At 38.9% G+C, this 23280-nt stretch overlaps 1 protein-coding gene across 7 annotated transcripts in view; it reads right to left on the minus strand.

Moving 5' to 3' along the window:
- Positions 1–13901, minus strand: part of MYCBPAP (MYCBP associated protein) — a 46693-nt gene extending 32792 nt beyond the window's left edge. The window contains exon 1 of one of the 7 annotated variants that reach the window (XM_007505755.3): positions 13687–13901. In XM_007505755.3, coding sequence (XP_007505817.1) covers positions 13687–13768 — 82 coding nt within the window. In that variant the 5' untranslated portion in view covers positions 13769–13901. Of the gene's footprint in view, positions 1–13410; positions 13628–13686 lie in introns of those variants that run through there. The other 6 variants (XM_007505754.3, XM_007505756.3, XM_056816654.1 and 3 more) reach the window with 6 other exon arrangements.
- Between the last annotated feature and the right edge of the window lie 9379 nt (positions 13902–23280).

The following is a 23280-nucleotide window of genomic DNA, read 5'->3' on the forward strand; positions in this document are numbered from 1 at the left end:
GGCACCCCTAGGTCCTTGGGAGCTGACTAGGACTGCTGGGGAACTACCCCTGAGAGCAGTTCCACAGGAAATCTCTGTGCACTGGAGAGAGTGCAGACAGCAGGAGCTCTAGCAAACAGTGGAGGCTGCGGAGATTCAAGAGCTTGCCTCAGGCAAAAGCCTCCCTCCTTAACTCCACAAACTGAGAACCTGCCCATCTCACTCAGATTTCTGACTAAAAAGAAAAGGGGAAAACCACCAAAGGGATGGCTCATTGTGCCCAAGACCAACCCTCCAAGAAAAACAGGAAGAAGACAGTGACTCTTGAAAATTTTTACAGAGGGAAAACCCAGGCTACAGAGGAAAAAGAGGATGAAATTCAAACAAAATCAAACCCTTCACAAAAAAATGGAAATTGTCCACAAGCTCTGGAAGAATTCAAATTAGAGCTTATCCAAAAGATGGAAACCTTCTGTCAAGAAAAATGGGAAATAATTCAAAGAGAGATCAACAGTTTGAGAGACAAGAACTCCCAATTGGAGAAACAGCTGGAAGCCACAAAAAGCAGGGCAGACCAAACTGAAAAGGAAAACCAGTCTTTAAAGACCAGAATTAGGCAACTGGAAGACAATGGTCTTGCAAAACAGCAAGAATTAATAAAGCAAAGTCAAAAGACTGACAAAATAGAAGAAAACATAAAATATCTCACTGACAAGGTGACAGATCAGGAAAACAGAGGAAGGAGAGACAATTTGAGAATCATTGGTCTACCTGAAAAACCAGAAATAAACAGAAATTTTTACACCATACTACAAGAAATAATCCAAGAAAATTGCCCTGAAGTTCTTGAACAAGGGGGCAAAATAGACATTGAAAGAGTTCATAGAATACCCTCTATACTAAATCCCCAAAAGACAACTCCCTGGAATATAATTGCCAAATTCAAGAGCTTCCAAGCTAAGGAGAAAGTTTTACAAGAAGCCAAAAAGAGACAATTTAGATACCAAGGAGCACCAATCAGGATCACATAAGATCTGGCAGCTTCCACAATAAAGGACCACAAGGCCTGGAACACGATATTCAGAAAGGAAAGAGAATAGGGTCTTCAACCAAGAATCACCTATCCATCAAAACTGACTATATACTTCCAGGGGAAAGTATGGGCATTCAACAAAATAGAAGATTTCCAAGTATTTGTAAAGAAAAGACTATTACTCAGTGGAAAGTTTGATATCTAAACACAAAGAACAAAAGAAACATGAAAAGGTAAATATGAAAGAAAGGGAAAAGGAGAAAAATGTTTTTTTTTAATTCAAACTCTCCTCTATAAGGGCTACAATTAGATCAAACTATATATATTAATATATGGGGAAAATGTTATTTGTAACTCTCAAAAATTATATTCATTACTAGAGTAATTAGAAGAATCATGCATAGGGAAAGATTGGGGCATTAAGATGATATGGGGAAAAAAAGAAAAGGGGGGGGAAATCGATGATGGTACCAAGAGATACTTGAAGAAATAGAAATAAATTAAAAAGAATAATCTTTTTCAGACAAAGATACACATGGGAAGGGGAGGGGAAGAGCACTTATAAGAAGGAGAGGAAGAGAGCGCTAATAGGTAATACTTAAACCTTACTCTCAGTGAAATCAACTCTGAGAGAGAAGAGCACCTAGATCCATTGGGATCTTGAATTCTATCTTATTCAACAGGGTAAGGGAGAAGGTAAAACTAAGGGTAGGGGGGAGGGAGTACAAAAAGGGAGGGAAGGAGAGGGGGGAGGGAAATTAACAGACTTAAAAAAAAGAAGGGATCCAAAAGGGAGGGGCCAGAAAGGGAAGCATATCAAGGGAGGGGGATTAGATGGACTGATTAAAAGTAAACCACTGGTTTAAAAAGAATATAGCAAAAGAAGAACAGTCAGAACTAGGGTAGGATATAAAAATGCTAGGGAATTCACAAGTGACAATCATAAATTTGAACGTGAATGGGATGAATTCACCCATAAAATGTAGATGAATAGGAGAGTGGATTAGAATCCAAAATCCTACCATATGTTGCCTACAAGAAACATACCTGAGGTAGGTAGATACTCACAAGGACAGAATTAAAGGTTGGAGTAAGACCTATTGTGCCTCAACTGACAGAAAGAAGGCAGGAGTTGCAATCATGATATCTGACAAAGCCAAAGCAAAAATATATCTGATTAAAAGGGATAGGGAAGGTAAATACATCCTGATAAAAGGGAGTATAGACAATGAGGAAATATCACTAATCAACATGTATGCACCAAATAGTATAGCACCCAAATTTCTAGTGGAGAAACTAGGAGAATTGAAGGAGGATATATATAGTAAAACTATACTAGTGGGAGACCTGAACCAACCACTATCAAATTTAGATAAATCAAATCGAAAAATAAATAAGAAAGAGGTAAAAGAGGTAAGTGAAATCTTAGAAAAATTAGAGTTAATAGATATATGGAGAAAAATAAATAGGGACAAAAAGGAATACACCTTCTTTTCAACAACACATGGCACATTCACAAAGATTGATCATGTACTAGGTCATAAAAACATGGCATACAAATACAGAAAAGCAGAAATAATAAATGCAACCTTTTCAGATCATAAGGCAATAAAAATAATGATCAGTAAGGGTACATGGAGAGCCAAATAAAAAATCAATTGGAAATTAAATAATATGATTCTCCAAAATAGGTTAGAGGACAAATCATGAAACAATCAATTAATAATTTCCAATAACAAAAAAAGTTATAAAAAGTTATTTTGGCAACATAGAAAACCAAAACATAAACATAGAAGACAACAAAATCGATGTTGCTGTAAACAAAGTCTCTAAGAAAAATGTCAATTGGTCTCAAACCCAAGCAGAATTAATAAAGGAGCTCAAAAAGAATTTTTAAAATCAAATAAGAGAAGTAGAAAAATATTGGGAAAAGAAATGAGAGTAATGCAGGAAATTTTTGAAAAAAGAATTGACAACTTGGTAAAGGTAGCACAAAAATATTGAAGAAAATAATATCTTAAAAAAAAACAGTCACAAAAATTCCTTAAAAAGAATTGGTCAAATGAGGAAAGATATATAAAAATTCACTGAAGAGAAAAAGTCTTTAAAAGGTAGAATTGGTCAAATGGGAAAGAAGGTACAAAAGTTCATTGAAGAAAATAATTCTTTAAAAATTAGAACTTGGGGAGACTAGGAGGCTCAGTGGATTGAGAACCAGGACCTGAGATGGGAGGTCCTGGGTTCAAAAATGGCCTCAGACACTTTCTAGCTTTTTTTTTAGCTTTTCCCCTGGGAAAGTAATTTAATCCCCATTATCTAACCCTTACTTCTTGAAGCAAATCTTCTGCCTTGAAACAAATACACAGTATTGACTCTAAGATGGAAGATAAGCATTTTTAAAAATGAGAACTGCACAAATAGAAACTAATGATTCCACGAGATTTCAAGAAACAAAAGAAATCAAAGTCAAAAGAATGAAAAAGAAATAGGAGAAAATGTGAAATTTCTACCTAGAAAAACAACTCACCTGGAAAATAGAAGCAGGAGAGATAATTTAAGAATTCTTAAGAATTCTGAAAGTCATGATCAAATAAAGAGCCTAGATATCATCTTCCAATAGATTATCAAGGAAGACTTCCCTGATATTCTAAAACCAGAGGGTAAAATAGAAATGGAAAGAATCCACCAATCACCCCTCCAAAGAGGTCACAAAATGAAAACTCCTAGCAATATTATAGTCAAATTCCAAAACTCTCAAGGAGAAAATATTATAAGCAGTCAAAAAGAGACAATTGCATATCATGGAATCAAAGTAAGGATAACACAAGATTTAGTAGCTACTACATTCAAGGATCAGAGGACCTGGAATATGATATTCCAGAGGGCAAAGGATCTAGGATTACAACCAAGAATTACCTACTCAGAAAAATTGAATATAATCCTTCAGAGGAGAAAATGGGCATTCAATGAAACTGAGGGTTTTCAAACATTCCTGATGAAAAAATCAGAGCTGAACATAAAATCTGGCTCTTAAATACAAGACTCAAGAGAAGCATAAAAAGGCAACCAGGAAAGGGAATAATAAGGGATTCAATATAGTTAAACTCTTTACAACCTTTCATGAGAAGAGGATACTTGATCCTCCTAGAACATTATCATTTCTATGGCAACTAGAAGGATTACATATAGACAGAGGACAAGGGTATGAATTGAACATGATTGGTTGATATTCAAAAACAAAAATAAAATTAAGGAATGAGCAAGAAGAATGCACTGGGAAAAGAGGGAAGAGAAGGGTAGAAGGGGATAAATTATCTCAAATAAAAGGCATGAAAGTTTTTAGAGTGGAGGGGAAGATGGAGGATAAGAGAAAGGCAGTGCTTGCATCTTAATCTCATCAGAGTTGGCTCAAAGAGGGAAGAGCATATATACTCAGTTGAAATCTATCTTACCATACAGGAAAGTAGGAGGTTAAGGGGATAAGAGAAAAAGGGGTGGAGTGTAATAGAAGGGAGGGTAAATTGAGGGAGGCTATGGTCAGAAGCAAAATACTTTTGAAGATGGACAGGGTGAAAGAAGAGAGAAAACAGGATAAATAGGGGAAATAGGATGGAGGGTACATTCACAGTAATTATTAAAATGAAAAATAATATAACACATTTCTCTAATAAAGGCCTCATTTCCCAAATACACAGGGAAATGAGCAAAATGTATAAGAATACAAGTCATTCCTCAACTGTCAAAGGATATGAACAGGCAGTTTTCAGATAAAGTAGTCAAAAGTATAGTTAATGTGAAAAACTATCTAAATCACTATTAATTAAAGAAATAAACATTAGAACAATTCTAAGGACCACCTTACACCTCTCAGCTTGACTATTATGACTAACAGTGAAAATGACAAAAGTTGGAGGGAATGTGGGAAAACTGAAAAATTAATGCACTGCTGAGGGAGTTGAGGGAATCAATTGTGAACTGATTCAACAACCTGGAGAGCATTTTGGAACTATGTCCACAAGGATATAAAACCATACATACCTTTTGACCCAGTAATACTCTTGCTAGGTCTATATGCCAAAGAAATAAAATATAAAAAGAAAAAGGACCTATTAATACAAAAAATATTTATAGCAGCTTTTATGGTGGCAAAAAATTTGAAAGTGAGGGGATGTCCATCAGTCGATGAGAGGTTGAACAAGTTGTGGTATATGATTATAACAGAATACTATTATGCTATATGAAATAGTAAGCAGGATGATTTCAGAAAATCATGAAAGACACATGAACTGATCAGAGTGAAGTGAACAGAACCAGGAGAACATTGTATACAGCAACAGCAAGATTACATGACAAAGAACTGCGAATGACTTATCTATTCTCAGCCATATAATGATCTAAGACAATTCCAAAGGACTCAGGTTGAAAAATGCCTTCCATTTGGGATACAAAGGGAAGTGAGTAGAACCAGAACATTTTATACAGTAACAGCAATATTTTACACATATATACATATATATATATATATATACACACATATGTATATATATAATCAGTCAGAAATGACTATATTATCCTTGGCAATACAACAATCCAAGATAATTCTAAAGGACTCATAATGAAAAATGCTATCCACCTCCAGAGAAATAACTGGAGTCTGAATATAGATTGAAGCATACTATTTTTTTCCCATTCATTATTTTTATATGGGTTTTATGATTTGTTGTTGGGGTTTTTTGGTCTGTGTTTCCTTTAACACAGTATGGAAATATGTCTTGCATGACTGGCCAGGTATAACCTATATCATCAAATTGCTTGACTTCTCAATGAAGGAGGAGGAGAGAAAGAGGGAGAGGATTTGGAATTCAAAATTTTTAGAAACGAATGTTAAAAATTATTTTTACATGTAATTAGGAAAAAATAAAATAGGTTTTCAGACTATTTTTATTTGTATGTTCCTGGGCAACCTGGCCTCTCTGAGTGAGTTTTTTTCATCTGTAAAATGAGGGATAAAAGGAAATATTGAATGTGAAACATTTTTCAAACCTCAATGAGGTACATGAATGTAAATTTTTATTTCTATTTTCATCCACTAATCTCATTCATATCTTATTATCTTTGGCAACGGTCTCCCTCCAATTAGTCTCTCTCATATCAACCTTATAAACCAAAGCCTGATTAGTTTTCTAAATTCATAACTGGAAACATCTCTCTCTCTCTCTCTCTCTCTCTCTCTCTCTCTCTCTCTCTCTCTCTCTCTCTCTCTCGGACCTTCAATTGTTCCTGTCTGCATTTGGCTACGGTCATAGTATGTCTGAGTGAGTACTAGAAAGTTTTTACCCAGAATATTGCTGATGTGATCAAGAGAGCTTTAAACTAAAAATGGAGGGAGAAGGAGATGCATGCCCAGATGGAACTGTTAAGACGGAACTGCTAAGTTGAGTACTACACAGAACAAAATATATGTGTTTTTTTCCCAAAAAAATTTAACAGTAAGTTGGATGAAGACATAGGCAACATGTTTATTCATATAGCAGATGGTGTGAAGTGAAGATGGATGGTTAATACATTGGATGACAAAATTGCCTACCAAAATGTATTGATGTGCTGAATTTAATAGGATGGAATTAAGTGGAATGTAAGCCCCTTGAGGGTAGGTCAAGTCAAATCAACCAGCATTTAAAAAAGCATTTAGACTATGTGCCTGGCACTTTGCTAAGTGCTAAAAATACCAATGCATGAAGACAAAAAAGATAGTTGTTCCCCTCAAGAAGCTTACACTCTAATGAGGGGAGGCAAGATATAAAAGGAAGTTGAATGCATGGGGAATTAGAGATGAGAGTGGGAGAAGGGCCTGGTAGAAAGTCAGAGTCAGGGGTACAAACTGGAGAGGAATGAAGACCTATCTGGCCTCAGTATCTTTTTTAAGAAGTAGTTTCTGGGAGGAACCAGTCTATTAAAGGAAGAAACTACAGGGGCCAATAGTACTTTAATATGTGAAGTCTGAGGGTAGAATGAAGATCCAGGATGGCAGAGGTTTTTGTGGCATGTTTGAAAAGTCTGGAAGCATGAGGAACACAGCCATGGGAATAAAGGCATGAAGGGTAGGGATTATTCTTTGTTTTGTCCTTGTATCCCCAAAGCCTAGCACATTAGTGAATTACACATAGTTGCTATTTAATAAATCTGTTGCAGTATTAATATGTAAATGTTGTAGTTGTTGTTCAATCATGTCCTGACTCCATTTGGAGTTTTCTTAGCAAAATATACTGTTTTACCATTTCCTTTTCTAGCTCATTTTACAGATGAGGAAACAGAGACAAACAAAACGAAGTGGTTTGCCCAAGGTCACACAGCTAGTAAATATCTGAGGCTGGATCTGAGTTCAAGTCTTCCTAATTCCAGGCACGGTGCTCTATCCACTGAGCCACCTAGTTTAGAGGTCTTCCAATGTACCATATCCCCTCCCCATACTGTCACTCTGGAAGGGCATTAAGACCTCTCCCTGACAAATGATGACAAGGTGGACATGGAGGAACACAGAACCTGCTCACTGAGGTCTCCAATCTTGCTCATGCTTCTTATTCCCTGTGACATACCTCCACCTGAGTTGGAAAGGGAAATGCTAAGCTACCAGACCCCAATGAATATATATCAATACATAATATATATATATATATAAATATGATAAGATGTTATTTTATGCTACAAAATAAGGTATGAAGAACTGAGAAAAACTTGGAGATATTTGTATGGACTCATGCTGAGAAAAATCAAGCAGAACTAAAAAAACAGTTTACAAAATCATGGGAAGGAAATCGAAATGGGGGGGGAAGGAATTTTGTGAAGTGGTTGGAAACTGAGGTTTTAAGCAAGTGTGGCTAGATCAGTGGTGGTCCACTGACAGAAATGATAAAGTCAAAAGCAGTTTTGGGGGTGATGTGGGAGAAACGTACCCACGTTTGTAGTGGTGTCTTGCCCTAAGAATGGGAGACTCAAACTCCGTTCAGTCAAGAAGAAAGAAAAGAATGTTATTTAAAGAAGAGATGGTTCGTGGTGGTATAATAGCCTAATAGCTTGTGGAACAGTCTGGGAGCTAATCAAGTAGTCTTATAGCCGATGGATAAGTCCAGGGGCTAGTAGAGGAGCCTCTTTGGAGCTGATAGTATGGAATAGCAGCTCTGCAATAGGGTGGCAGCTTCCTCTGGGGAGAGAAGCTTCCTTCCTCTATGGATCAGGGTTGGCATATTTATTGGGGTCTGGTAGCTTAGCATTTCCCTTTCCAACTCAGGTGGAGGTATGTCACAGGGAATAAGAAGCATGAGCAAGATTGGAGACCTCAGTGAACAGGTTCTGTGTTCCTCCATGTCCACCTTGCCATCATTTGTCAGGGAGAGGTTTTGATGCCCTTCCAGAGTGACAGCATGGGGAGGGGATATGGTACACTGGAAGACCTCTGTAGGTATTGAATTATTTCTAAGAACAATATAATCAATTAATAAAACAGAATGATGCCATTCAAAGCTGATGCCTTCCATGGAGTGCTACCAATCTGGTACCCAGAATGGAGAAATGAACAATATACATTTCATGCTGAAACTACAGGTGTTGCAGTTGATGTTTAACTAGTGAGAAATGCAAGGTTTTATAGTGTGAGGGTCCTATTCCTATTACTACTCCTTATTGCCCTCTGCCAGTCCACATGGGGGAAAGATAAACATAGCAAGGAAAAAATCCTGGGAATTTCAGTGAATGGCTAACTCCACAGTTAGGTGGTATGGTGGATCAAGGGTAGGGCCTGGAGTCAGGAAGATTCATCTTCCTCAGTGCAAAGTTCAAATCAAGCTTCAGACACTTACTAGCTAGGACTCTGGGCAAGTCACTTAACCTTTCTTGCCTCAGTTTCCTCATCTGTCAAAGAGGTCATGAAGAGATGACATGACTGAATGACAACTTAATAAGAGTTCATAAGCAGTGTGTGACAAATACTTTCTTGCTTTTCCTCCCACCTAACATTCCATGTTGTCTTATACTAGTTGTTCTCCATGCCTGGAACATCCTCCTCACCTCTAACCCTTAGAAACTCTAGTTTTTTTCAGTTTCTTGCTAAGTTCACCAGAGTGTGTTTGGGTTTAGGATTTGACAGGGACAACCCTACCAGGATTTGGTGAGCAGATAATTAGTTTTTAATAAATATACATCATAGTCATAGCTTTAAAGCCTTATTTTTTTTAAACCCTTACCTTCCCGTCTTGGAATCAATACTGTGTATTGGCTCCAAGGCAGAAGAGTGGTAAGGGCTAGGCAATGGGGGTCAAGTGACTTGCCCAGGGTCACACAGCTGGGAAGTGTCTGAGGCCAGATTTGAACTTGGGACCTCCCGTCTCTAGGGCTAGCTCTCAATTTACTGAGCTATCCAGCTGCCCCCTAAAGCCTTATTTTTTTATGTACTTATTTGTGTAATATTGTACAATCATTTTCCCTAACAAAGTATAAACATTTTGAGGGCAGACACTTTTACTTTTGCCTTTGTATTCCTACTACCTAATAGGTAAATAGTCTTGAGATTATCTTGAGAGATTGATTTTTGGGTAAGAACATAATTTTATTAGGTTTATTGGGTAGGCCATTTTCAAAACTGATAAAGTGATATAGGTCTCCATGGTTGACTCTCATGAATAGGGATCACCTGAGCTGTCTGAAGGAGTCTAATAAATAGATTTTTAGGAGTTCAATATTCAGTCCTTCCCTTGACCATCCCAAAACATCTTTAATTGGTGACAGTTAATCAAGAGATGGTTCATCAACCTATCCACCCCTCCCCGTACCTATACCAGGCAAAATATGTACCCAGGAAAAAATTCTTTGTCCCCTTCAATTATTAAATAAATTCTATTAAAAAGAAAGGTATTCCTTGAAATTCCAAAGGACAAAGAAAATGCCAAAAGCAAAAGACTGGATATGGTATCTCTGACCCACATCCAGGCAGAGGAATACACAGTAATTCTCCTTAATATACGGGAATTAATACCATATATGAAAAATAAATTCTCACAATCTCCTCTATGCTTCTTGAGGAAACTGGGTTTCAGTTTCCCCAATGAAGCATGCAGAATATGATGACTGTACATTACAAGGAGGGCCTAACTACGATGCTTGGATATTTCTCAACATGATGTCAAGAATGACTGATGGATGCATTGACAGGTAGCCGTTAGGGGTCTCTCCTCTAAAGTCTTACAAAGAAACAGAATTGTAATGACACATGAGAAAGACATGAAAGGGACAGGTAATCCAATCCTACTCTCCAGCCTGTTATGTCCAAAGGACACATTGAAATCTTAATTAAATTATTATGATTAAAATCATAAAAAAAATAAAATACAGTAGTCTGATTTCTGTGATCATCTGCTATTGCTGTCATCTTCTTGGGCTATCTGGAGTCAGATAGGTCCTCAGAGCTTTTCCTCAGGCATCTCTGCTTTATCCTGGTCCAGGGTCATTGATAACTTCTTTCCCTAAAATTGCTTGAAAAACAGACCTTAATACAATTTAACCCAGTCACTGACATTTTGCATTGTCAATAGTTAGGTCAGGTGGTGAGCTATCTCCAACTTTAGGATTCTAATTCTATTAATATAAAAGATATCAAATTATGAACCTCTACATTACAGAATGTATATTTCATATACTTTTTGCTGTTTTTTTACTTCTCTCTGAACCAAATGCCTGCTTTGGAAAACTGCCAATAACAAATGGAAAAGAACAAAGTTGAAATATACCCAATTTTTTCAACTCAATGACTTAGAAACAATTAGAAATATTTGACATGTATATACAATCAACTGATCTTTTAAACTTCCTTCAAAAATTTTCACTTCAATTATTATCTCACTTATATGTTATATGTTGTTTATTATTATTTCCTTTAATCTTCTCCAAATCTAATGAATGGGATTCTGCAGAGAATCTTATCCTTCTTCAAGATCATTAGATAAAAATCCTTACCTTCCACCTTAGAATCAATAATAAGTATTGGTTCCAAGGCAGAAGAGCAATAAGGGCTAGGCAATGGGGGTGAAGTGACTTGCACAGGGTCACATAGCTAGGAAGTGTCTGAGGCCAAATTTGAACCTAGGACCTCCCATCTCTAGGCCTGACTCTTAATCCACTGAGCCATCTAGTTGTCCTCTACAAGTGTGATTTATATGCCTAAGCCAGATAATATACATTAATTCAATAAAAAGATGTTTTACTTTTCTATTATAACAAAAGACTTAGGAAGAGATCCATAAAAAGCTAGACAAATTATGTTATATTGTATCAAACAAGTTAACTATACTCAAACATAACCAGTTTCTAACCATGCTCAAATAAGCTAGACAATATGCTTATATAGAGTAATGCTCTCAGATTTTCTTCATACCCTTGTGTAATCTACCTGCATTACAGAATATAACCATACACACGTTAATATTATAACAAATAACAAGTCAAGATGTTACTTAGAAATAACAAAAGATAGAACCCAAATCATTTTTCTCCAAGATAAATGATGGCACTCAAGACTTCTAATTAAAAACAAACAAAAAATGCTGCTTTTATAATCTTATGAAACAGTGTAATTATATCCTGGTTTAGATGTTCCCAAATCATTGCCTAATTGTACTGCTCTGAGATACTTGAAGGATTTTAAATAATTAATGACAGATAATAAGGCAAAATATTTATCTATATGGGTATAAAAAGAATCACAATTTTATGTCAAATATCTTTGGTGTTACACACCAATAGCTTAGCTATTTCAGCTTTAGCCTATCAGATAAAGATTTAATATATGTTTATATGTTTCAAATGCTCTTTTTAAGAGGAATTTGGAAGAAGAGGAAAAGGCAGGGACAAAATGCACACAGCTTCAAAGCAGATCCTTCCAGCACAGAATGCTCTGTTTGTCCTCATATAAGAGACACAGTCAAGTTTTGAACAAATCTCCATTTTTAGGGTGCCAAAGCCAAGCACAAGATTTAAACATCCCTATTCACAATGGGAGAAACCGAGTCAAGGAAATCCCACCTTCCCCTTTTGCAAGGAGTAATGGAAAAAAGGAGGTAAAAATTTCAACTGATATTATGTATTTTAAACAAACAAGGAGGTTTAAATAGATTGCTTTAATTTTCTCCTTTAAAAAATCCAATTGATAACAATAAATTTAACAAAGTAAGTTATCATTGCCATAAATAGATAAATAACTTCAGAATAAGACTTAATACTTCAAAATTAGAATTTAGAACTAGAATTAAAATTAAAATTCAGAAAATAAAAAAATTAAAATTCAGAACAATCTTAGAATATAACATCACAACTTTTCCAAATCTATATAGGAGAGGGGGCAGCTGGGTAGCTCAGTGGATTGAAAGCCCCAGATACTTCCTAGCTGTGACCTTGGGCAAGTGGCTTAATCGGATGCCATCATGTATCCCTCTCCTCCCCCTAAGAATATGGATTTTCAGCAGGGGGGAGGGAAAAGTCTATGTATATGATATATTTCAGACTCCCTCTGAGTTCTTGCAACCTTCCCATCTCACATTCCCCAGTATTCTCTCCAATATCATACCTACAAACTAACTACAAACATCTCCAAAACAACACTAGCACCCACCCAGAACAGTGCCTCCTAATCTCAGCAAACCCTCAGTACCTGTAACCCCCCAACTTTAGTCCTTAAGCCTCTAACCTCAGGTTTCCAAACTCTCTCTACCTCGTTTACTAACAGAACCGACATGCATTTTTCTTAAGCTAATACAGAAATCCTATCCCCAAATTTAGGCTTCCTATTGTGCATATTACCATCTTGACTCCCTTCTCCATCCCCAAGCTTATAGACTTGAACCTCTAATCTCAGGAACCAGGCATGTATATACAAAGCTCAGAAATCCACAGTATCTAACCCCTCAATCTCAGGACCCTCCTAGAAAGTATATCCCTATCTCAGACGCTCCCCAGAATCTGTACCCCCAATCTCAGACACACAGCAGGGGTTCTCCTAGAAACCCACAGCAATTGCACCACCAATCTCATGCACCCAGCATGAACCCTCCAGCATGTACAACCATGCCAAGCATCCATATCACCCGTACCCCTAATCTCAGACCTATGCACCCCCATCTCAGACCTCATCTGCACCCTCAATCTCGGGCACACAGCACGGGTTATCTCAGCTCAGAAACCTACAGCTCTTGTTCCACTCTTATCTCAAGCACCCACTACATGGACCCTTCCTCCAATATTTGTATCCTCGTCTCGGTCACTCCCGGCACCTGCAGCTTCAACCCCAGGCTCCCAGGACGTGCATCTCCAGGTTAAACCTGCACCCACGTCAACAAGAGGATCCCAGGTATTACCCGAGTAAGTTTTGCTCCGCTGTTCCTTCTTGTGAGGCTTCATGGGTTCCTCACCCTTCTAATGCTGACCTTTCCAGGCCACGCACTAGTTCACTAGTTTCCAAGATCTAGAGCACAATATAAAACCCTCCAAGCCCAGAAGCCGGAGAGGGCGCGCGGGCTCAGGCTCGCGCTCGCGCTCGAGCTCGCGGGTCTACCCAGGCGCCAACGTCGCTATGACAACCGCAGCCTCCATGGCAACTGCCCACACCAGAAGAGTGAAGACTCCATCCTCACCAGAGAGACGTGATGCTGACGTTTTCAAGAGCTTCTTCGAGCTTCCACTCCGGCCCAACAGCTGCCCTAAGCGTCCCGCCATCGGGACAGCTCAGCCTGCCGGCAAGCAGGACCTCGCCACGTAGAAGCCGTTAGATTGGAGCGGTGAATCCAGGAACTCCGCAGCGGCTGTCATCTATTATTTCCTGGCTCAAGGTGCCGGGTGAGGGCGCCCTTTCCCGGGGCTCCGAGCCGGATGCGTGATTACGTCATCGGGCGGATGGAGGAACTCGGGGGGTCGGGCGGGAACCTGGAGGTAAGGTAGCCCCCTCTCCCATTTGTCTTTTAAAGAACTCTCACTACAAAACATTAGTCCAAGGTTACACAGGTAGCAAGAGGCAGGAATGGGATTCGAACTCAGATCTTCTCTAAATCCAACGTCTCTAAATCCAAGGAGAATCCAGGTGCTGCTTTATCTGCATATTAACGACTAATATTTTTATATCAATTAGTCAATAAGCATTAATAAGTGCCCACTCTGTGCTCAGTAATTTACTGAGTGACAGGCATAGAAAGAGGTAATTACATGATCCCTTGCCATCAAGGAGCTCAATCTAATGGAGGCAACATGCAAGCATCTACAGCAAGCTATGTACAGGATACCTCGGAGACAAGGAAGACCAGAGTTCAAATGCAACCTCGGATATTTACTAGCTGTGTGACCCTGGGCAAGTCACTTGGCCTCGGCCTCCTATTTCTTCAGCTGTAAAAGGCACCAGAGAAGGAAATGGCAAATCATTCCAGTATCTTTGCCAAGAAAATCCCAAATGGGGCCACAAAAATCAGACACAACTAAAATAACTGAACAACAAAAATATGCATATGGATGGAGGAATATATCTGGGATACATATTGCACATGGACAATGAACTGATCCCAGAATTAAACAGGAGAGAGACAGTAATCTGTATTGGTTTGGGGAAAATGTATAATACCTTTGTTGCTTTAAGATTCTTCCTGAAACAAGGGTCCATCTTTTTAATAACAAAATTCTTTTAGGACACAATAATCTCAGGCAGCTAGGTGGCCCAGTGGATAGAGCAAGGCCTGGAGACACACAATTGCCTGACTCTTGTCCCTTTATGTCCTTCTTGTCTGACAACCCTTTTGTCTTGGAACTAATAGTCTCAATTCTTTAAAAAACAAAAACCCAAACCCTTACTTTCTTTTTTTTTTAATCTGGAAATTTTTATTAATTAATTTAGAATTTTTTTCCATGGTTACATGATTCATGTTCTTTCCTTCTCCTCCTGACCCCCCTCCCATAGTCAATGCACAATTCTACTGGGAAAAACCCTTACTTTCTGTCTTAAAATCATTACCAAGTATCAGTTCCAAGGCAGAAGAGGGACAAGGATTAGGCAATGGGGGTTCAGTGACTTGCCCAAGGTCACACAGCCAGGAAGTATCTGAGGCCAAACTTGACCCCAGGATTTCCTATCTCCAGGCCTGACTCTCTATCCACTGAGCCACCTAGTTAACCATTTAATAATGATTCTAAGACAGAAAGCAAGGGCTTAAAAAAATACAATAAAGAATTAAATGAATTCCTGAAAAGCATTTATTAAGCACTTACTATATGCCAAACCTTAGGTTAAGAGATGGAGAGACAAATATGAAATCAAAGTCCGTTCTTGCTTGCTCTCAAAGAGCTTATGTTCTCCCCCCTCCCCCCCTTAAATCCTTACCCTCCATCTTAGAATCAATACTGTGTTTTGGTTCCAGGGCAGAAGAATGGTAAGGGCTAGGCAATGGGGGTTAAGTGACTTGCCCAGGGTCACCCAGCCCAGATTTGGACTTCTGGTCTATCCACCATGTTACCTAGCTACCCAAAAGACTACTATCAGGATTCAAACCATTGTCTCTTGCCTGGACCATTGTAATAACCTCTTAATCAGTCTCTGGGTCACCCAGTGACACTCTGTGCCACCCAGTGTCTCTCCTCTCTGAGTCATTCTTCACATGGGACCAAAGTGAAATTCCTAAAACATAGGTTTGACCATTCTCTGACTCAAGAAGTTTCAGTGACTCCCGATGGCCTTACAAATAAAATGCTTGTCTGTGTGGTGATTAAAGCTCTTCAAAGTCTAGCTCCAGCCCACCTTTCCAAGCTTTAGTATTGTTGTTATTATTTATTATTATTACTCTAGACCAGTCAAAGAGGGCTATTTGAAATTCTCCTATGACATGTCATTTTGCCCCCTCCAAGCCTCTGAATAGGCTGTGCCCCATAACTAGGAGGCTCTCTTACATAACTTCCTTCAAATCTCCTGTCAAGTGCCACCACCCCACAGAAAGCCTCCCATGGAACTGATTTCCCTCCTTTACCAAAATTACCTTTGTCCAACTAGAGAAGGAAATGGCAAACCATTCCTGCATCTTTGCCAAGAAGACCCCAAATGGGGTCACCAAGAGTCAAACTCAACTGAAAATGACTGAACGACAAAATATATTTTTGATGTACTAATTTGTGTTCAAGCTGTTTCCCATGGTTCTGCGTCCAATGTGGGCATGCTTGTGATTACTCAGCTTGAGCAGCTTGCTCCTTTGTTACTTCAGGCAGTGTAGGCCTGCCAGGCTGGCAGAAGGTTTGGAGTGTCCAAGAATATGGACATAAATTATTACTTCACAGCTCAGTTTACAGCAACAGCTGCCAGGGACAACCCGTGCATGACATCAATTACACTTTCCAGAGGCCAGACAGACTCTCTAAATAAAGCATAGGTCCTTCTAACAGGCCCTGAGCCGCCATCATCACCATCACAACCCCTCAGAAGCCGCCTTTAAATGACCATCCATCCACTCCTTACGTCATCCTTATTTCATTTCATTTCTTTATTTGTTCTATTAAAATTCCCAGGTAACTCCTTCCCTCCCTTCTCCATTCTAGAGACAATATCGACATCATCTTTCACCATCAGAAACTTGCAAGGTCAATGATGGTTAAGGATGCTGCAAAGATGTCGTTTCTTCTTGTTTGGTTTTCTTTTTTAATCTTCTTTGCCTCTCATCCACTGAGGGATGCCTTCCATCCTGTTTGACATATTAATACATCATTAAGAATGATCCTTCCTAACCCAGATCTCTAGAAGTTTGTTTTTTTAAACCCTTACCTTCCATCTTAGAATCAATACTGAGCATTGGTCCCAAGACAGAAGAGCACTATAAGCTAGATAATGGGGGTTAAGTGACTTGCCCAGAGTCACACAGCTAGGAAGTGTCAGAGGTCAAATTTGAACCCAGGACCTCACAGCTCTGGGCCTGACTCTCTATCCACTGAACCACCTAGCTGCCCCCATTTCTAGTAGTTCTTCAAGGATCTTTTGTCCCTAATGACAAACTGATGGCTGTGGATTTGGGGGGTGGGGTGAGGCATAACCTGGAGCAAAGCCTGGAAAAGGAGAATTCAAGAGTAGGAATTCTCTTAAGAGAGGGTCAGACAGGGTGAGATGAGGGAAAAAAAACAAAAAAAATAATTCAATATCTTTATAAACTTAACCATCTCAGGCACTTAAGACTTTTCTTTCCTTCTTGCTTGCTTTCTTTTTCCTCCTCCTCTCTCTCTTTATTTCTCTCTTTCTCTTTCCTTCCTTCCTTCCTTCCTTCCTTCCTTCCTTCCTTCCTTCCTTCCTTCCTTTCTTTCTTTCTTTCTTTCTTTCTTTCTTTCTTTCTTTCTTTCTTTCTTTCTTTCTTTCTTTCTTTCTTTCTTTCTTTCTTTCTTTCTTTCTTTCTTTCTTTCTTTCTTTCTTTCTTTCTTTCTTTCTTTCTTTCTTTCTTTCTTTCTTTCTTTCTTTCTTTCTCCCTACCTCCTTCCTTCCTTCCTTCCTTCCTTCCTTCCTTCCTTCCTTCCTACCTTCCTTCCTTCCTTCCTTCCTTCCTTCCTTCCACTCCATATATTTCCTAGGTTACAAGTGCAGTGGCTACTCACAACCTTGATTCTACTCTTTGATCTTTGATCTGGATCTGGTTCCCTTTCCAATCTGGAAAGTTTCACCCCTCCTTAGGCAGCCTGGTGGGCCCCTCCTCTCTTGGGGGGAGGGGAGTCACCATATTATTACTGAATTTAGTTTAGACATTTGATCAGCATAGCCTACTTCAGCTAAGATTCTGAGCTCAAGAGATCCAACTGCCTCAGCCTCCCTGGTAGCTAGGATTACAGCTTTGTAACAAGAAGCCGGGCTATTTTGTCTTCTATATTATGACATTTACCCTTAATTCTCAGGGAAAGGCCTGTTGTTTTTCCTGTTTGTTTATTCTTTTTTGTGGTGGTGGTTGTTGTTGTCATATAACTTGTTCTCTTAGTTCTGCTTACTTTACTCTGAAGTCAGTTCAAACAGATTTTCCTAGTTTTCTCTAAAATTATCCATTCCGTCATTTCTTTTGATGCAATAATATTACATGCCCATACACCATATCTAAATGCCATAATTTGTTTAGCCATTCCCCTATAGATAGGCATCCTCTGAGTTTCTAATTTTTTGGTTTTACAAAGTGAACTGCTACAAATATTTTTACATGGATGAGTCCTTTTTCACTTTCTAAAATTCCTTTGGTGATGTGACTAGTAGTTGTATCTCTGGGTAAAAGAGAATGCAACAGTTTAGTGACATTGGGGGCATAGTTCTGAATTTTTCTCCAGAATGGCTGGACCAATTATAGTACCTACAAAAGTAAAGTTCCTACAAATGCCCTATTCATTAATTTGATCTTTTTGTTGATGAAAGCATTTAGAGACACATTTTCTTCTAAGGACTACTTTAACTGTATTTCACAAGTTTTAGTATATTGTCTCAGTATCAAGTTCTGTGATGACATTTTCTTTTGCTTCTATAATTTCTTCTTCAGCCCCTCATTTCTTTTTTTGTGGCCAATTAATTTTTAACTCTTCATTCAAAGAACTTGTTGAATATAATTTTATTGCATTATGATAAATTATGTGTTTGCTCTTTCTGTTTTTCCACATTTGGGATGAAGTTTTTATGCCCCCAATATGGTCAGTTTTGGCTAAGGTGCCATTAATGGCTAAGAAGTGTGTAAACTTTCTGTTCCCATTTAGAAATCACCAAAATTGTGTCCTCTTCAATTTTTCTAACATTCCATTAAAATCCTTAATTTATTTCTTGTTTATTTTTTAGTCAGATTTATAAAGGTCTGAACAGGTTATATTGAGGCTCCCCCTGTTATAATTTTACTATTACTCCATGCAATTCAATTAACTTCCTTTAAATATTTAGATGCTGTGCTATTTGGTGAATATATATTAAGTACTGATGTTGATTTGTGATTTATGATGCCTTCAAGCATAATGGAAGTTCCCTGCTTATCTCTTTTAAATCACTTCTAGTTTACCTTTGCTTTATCTTAAATTGTGATTGTTTCCCCTGAGTTCTAAAGTCACCTGAAGTATAATAGATTCTGCTCCAGTTCCTCATTTTGACTATGTTGCTTGTCAATAACATATTTTGGATTTTTCTTCTTAATCCATTCTGTTAATCTCTTCTGTTTTATGAGTGAGTTTATTCTATTTCATTTATCCCATATAGAGGAATACTAGGTCTAAGGGCTGTAGAAGCAGTATGCCTGGATCATAAAATGTTGACATGAAAGAAACCTCAGAGGCCATCTCATTCTTTATTTTACTGATGAGGAAACTGAGACCCAGAGAGTTTAAGTGATTTAACCATCACACAGGTAGTATAAAAGATTTGAAACCAAGTCCTATGTTGTGGGCCAGGATACTGGTAGAATTGGGATACTGGTGGAATTCCCAGACTCCTACAATACTAGCAGGCACTATATTGGATAAGAAAGTTATAGAGCAGTGATGGCAAACCTATGGCTTGGATGCCAAAGAGTGCTCTATGTGGGTATGTTTGCTGAACCACTCCGCCCCAGCATTTGTTACTAGAAAGGCAGAGGGACCACTCCCTTCCCCTCTCCACTGTGCCTGACAACATTTTTTCACACACACTCCCCTCTGCCCAATAGCCTAATGGGAGCTCACAGTGGGTAAGGTGAGCTCTTCACAGGCAGCAGAGCTGGAGGGGAGCTGAGTGGTCAAGCCACTCCCCTCCCCATCTCTACACTCTCTGGGGACATTCCTCACTTCACCCACCCAGCAGCCCAATGGTAGTGCTTTTTCCCTCCCCTATGTGGGGTAAAGAGGGATGGGGCGTGCCCAGCACTCGGTGGAGGGGCAAGGCACGGCACATGGTCTCTAAAAGGTTTGCCATCACTATTATAGAGCATACCTAGGGCAATTTGGGCTAACTTTGCCCCCCAAATGTATTGATCTGGGACCCAGTTGTGAGCCTTTTGGACAAGAATATTTATTGTTGTTCAGTCTTTTTAGTTGTGCCCACAATGCTGGAGCAATTTGCCATTTCCTTCTGTAGCTCATTTGACAGATAAGTAAACTGAGATAAACAAGGTTAAATGTCTTGCCCAGGGACACGCTGCTAGTAAATATTTGAGACAGATTTGAACTTAGGAAGATGGGACTTCCTGACTTCAGGGCTGGCACCTGGCACTCTATCTACTGCAGCCATCTAGCCACCCACAAACACGATAAAACAATATTTAGGACTGTGTTAGAGAGCTCTTGAGACTACAGGGAACCTCTTTGCCAAGTGCTTTTAACCTAGCTGGCAATTTTTACTTTTTTAACTGCCTTGAAAAGAACTTACAAGTAGGGAAGTGTTGGAATATATATTTTTAAATAAAAGAACTGTTTGATTGAACCCATGGGCTCTGAATGATCTATCACATGGGAATGTGGAATAGCAACTAGGATTTCTTCTAATTCCAGAGAGGGTGTTATTTTTACCATACCCAGTTGGGATAATGAGCAAGGCAGCAGACACAGCATGGGAGACAGCTGGAATGGAGGAGGAAGTCTCTGGCTTGGTGTGGAGGGAGAGTCGTAGACACAAGAGAATACCCTAATCCAGAGTTTAGGAGAAGAGGAAAATCTGGGAGTGAGGGAAATAGATATGGGGATCTCCCCCGACTTACTGGTTACAGCTGCCATTTGCTTCTAGTAGGGCACTCACCTATGTAATAGACCTGTTTAACCTGTTTGGAGGATGATGGAAGGAGCTACTGGTCTGAGTCATTTTAGGGTGAGGAGCTCTTCCTCCTACCCCTCAGGGTCTTCTAACACCTGGATACTTCCCTTCACCCCAACTCTTTCTCCACCAGCCCTACCCTACCCTTAGAGTCACCATGCTCTCCTACCTCAGCCCAAAGGGTGGATATTTTTCTAATGGCCTAGAGCTCCCTTCACAAGCATCAGGCATCACAGATCTCTTCCCTACCCTTCTAGTTTCATCCACCAGGAATTCTAGTTCTCCTCTGCCTGCTCCACTAATACCAGCAATAGTAGTGGGGATTGATCTTCTGTGTGTATCACAAATACAATTTTTCATAAATACCAGTTTTTAGTATTCAAGTGTTTTTATATCTGTTGGTCTAAAAACGTCGAGATTCTTGGAGGACTAGATTTCTAAGGTCTCATCTCTCTAAATCTATGCTCCTAAAAAGAGGGAATGGACTAAAGCATATTAGACAGAGGGTGGCAGCTTCTGGCCTGAATTATCCCTGCGAGACAATGTGTAGGCAAAGTGAGAACAGAACTAAGAACTGTGATGTAGAGGGAAGACAGATTTACCCATCTGAGTTTTTGCTACTTATTTGCTAGGTGTGAACAATGCTAGATCAAGTCTCTGGGCTTTAGTTTCCCCATTTATTAAATAGTTGCCTTACTTACCTCATCGTTTGAGGGACATCAGGTGAGATCGTACATGAAAGTACTTTGAAATTAGCAAAGATCAGGGGCAGCCAGGTGACTTAGTGGATTGAGAACCAGGCCTAAAGAAGGGAGGTCCTGTGTTCAAATTTGGCCTTAGACACTTCCTAGCTGTGTGACCCTGGGCAAGTCACTTAACCCCCATTGCCTAGCCCTTACCACTCTTCTGCTTTAGAACCAATACATAGTATTGATTCTTAGGCAGAGGTGAGGGTTAAAAAAAAAATTAGCAAATATCTAATTGCTGGTAGCCATCAGGCCATGATGTCTTGACAAGGTTACTCGTGGTAGCTAAGGAGGCCACAGAGTAGCCCTCAGTAAGATGTGATTGCTCACTCAGTCCCCCTTGCACGACTTCTCTCATTAACATTCCTTACCTATGGAGTTGACATGATTGCTATTCCCCCTAACCTCAGAAGGAATAATACAAGAGCAAAATACCTACACTTTATTTCTCCAAAACATCACCAAAAGATCAAACCCTCAAACCCAACCCCAAAAGACTACCATGAGTTAACTTTTACTTAGGTACATAATTCCCAGTAAAACCATAGCTACAAGCCAAGCCCAGAACTTTCCCACTCACAGAAACTTATTCTCATAGAGCCAGCATATAAATCAATCATAAAGGCCCATACAAAACATGCAGGTACATCAAGCTTCATCATGCCTCAGTGACTTGATTCTTCCCCTTGAGAAACTCCCTAGTAAACCCTGAAAAATGATCAGTCTAATATTAAATCTGAATTGTGTTCCCAGTACCTCTCAACCTCAATGGTATGACTGTTGAATTGTCTTTAAGAATTTCTGATTGATTATTTCTTTTTATTAAAAGTAACAAGTAAATTTCCTTGATTGTTTATAAGCTCAAGCTCCTCACAGGGTAATGAAAAAATTAAGCCATCTGTGACAAAATCATCTCTCTTGTGTGAAGCCTTTATTCTGTCAAGAATCTTTAATCACAATACAAGAATACAGAATGTTAATCAAATGATTTGTTAAAAGTTAATGTATCACTTCCAATTATCTCAATTTAGACGTGTGTTAGGTAATGTATCTGTGTGCCAAGAAAATGGGTATAAAAATAAACCAGGCCTGGGGATGGTGGAGCAGCTATCAGGTACAAAGTATGCCCATGGCCATAAAATATACAGTTGTCTTCCGTTTGTTATTTTCTTGCTTGACCATTCGCCACATGTCAGGAACCCCTGGAGTCACGAGTGAGAGTGGGCCTTGCCCATGACAACTAATGAAAGGGAATTTTTATTACATTTATTTTTTTCAATTACATGTAGAAACAATCTTTAACAATTGTTTTTGAACATTTTTCAATTCAGATCATCTCCTTCCCTCCCTTTTCCCTCTCCCCTAAGGCAGTAAGTAGTTTGATATAAGTTATACCAGTGCTTTCATGCAATATGTATTTCCATACTCTCCATGTCATGGTCATCACACATACAATTTTTTAAAAGCTCATGTATAAAAAGAGTTTTAGGCTGTAATTCTGTAATTTTATAAATCTACATATATTTGTATGTATGTATACATACATATATATCCACATCTCTCCCCCTTTTCTTGGCAAAGATACTGGAGTGGTTTGCCATGGCCTTCTCCAGCTTATTTTACAGATGAGGAAACTGAGGCAAACAGGGCCACAGATTTGAACTCAGGTCTTCCAGAGCCTGGTACTTCATCCATTGTGTCACCCAGCTGCCCCCTCCTACATATAACTCATTTTTCTAGCT

This window comes from Monodelphis domestica, chromosome 2 (assembly GCF_027887165.1).
Source record: "Monodelphis domestica isolate mMonDom1 chromosome 2, mMonDom1.pri, whole genome shotgun sequence".
NCBI classification, from domain to species: Eukaryota; Metazoa; Chordata; class Mammalia; order Didelphimorphia; family Didelphidae; genus Monodelphis; species Monodelphis domestica.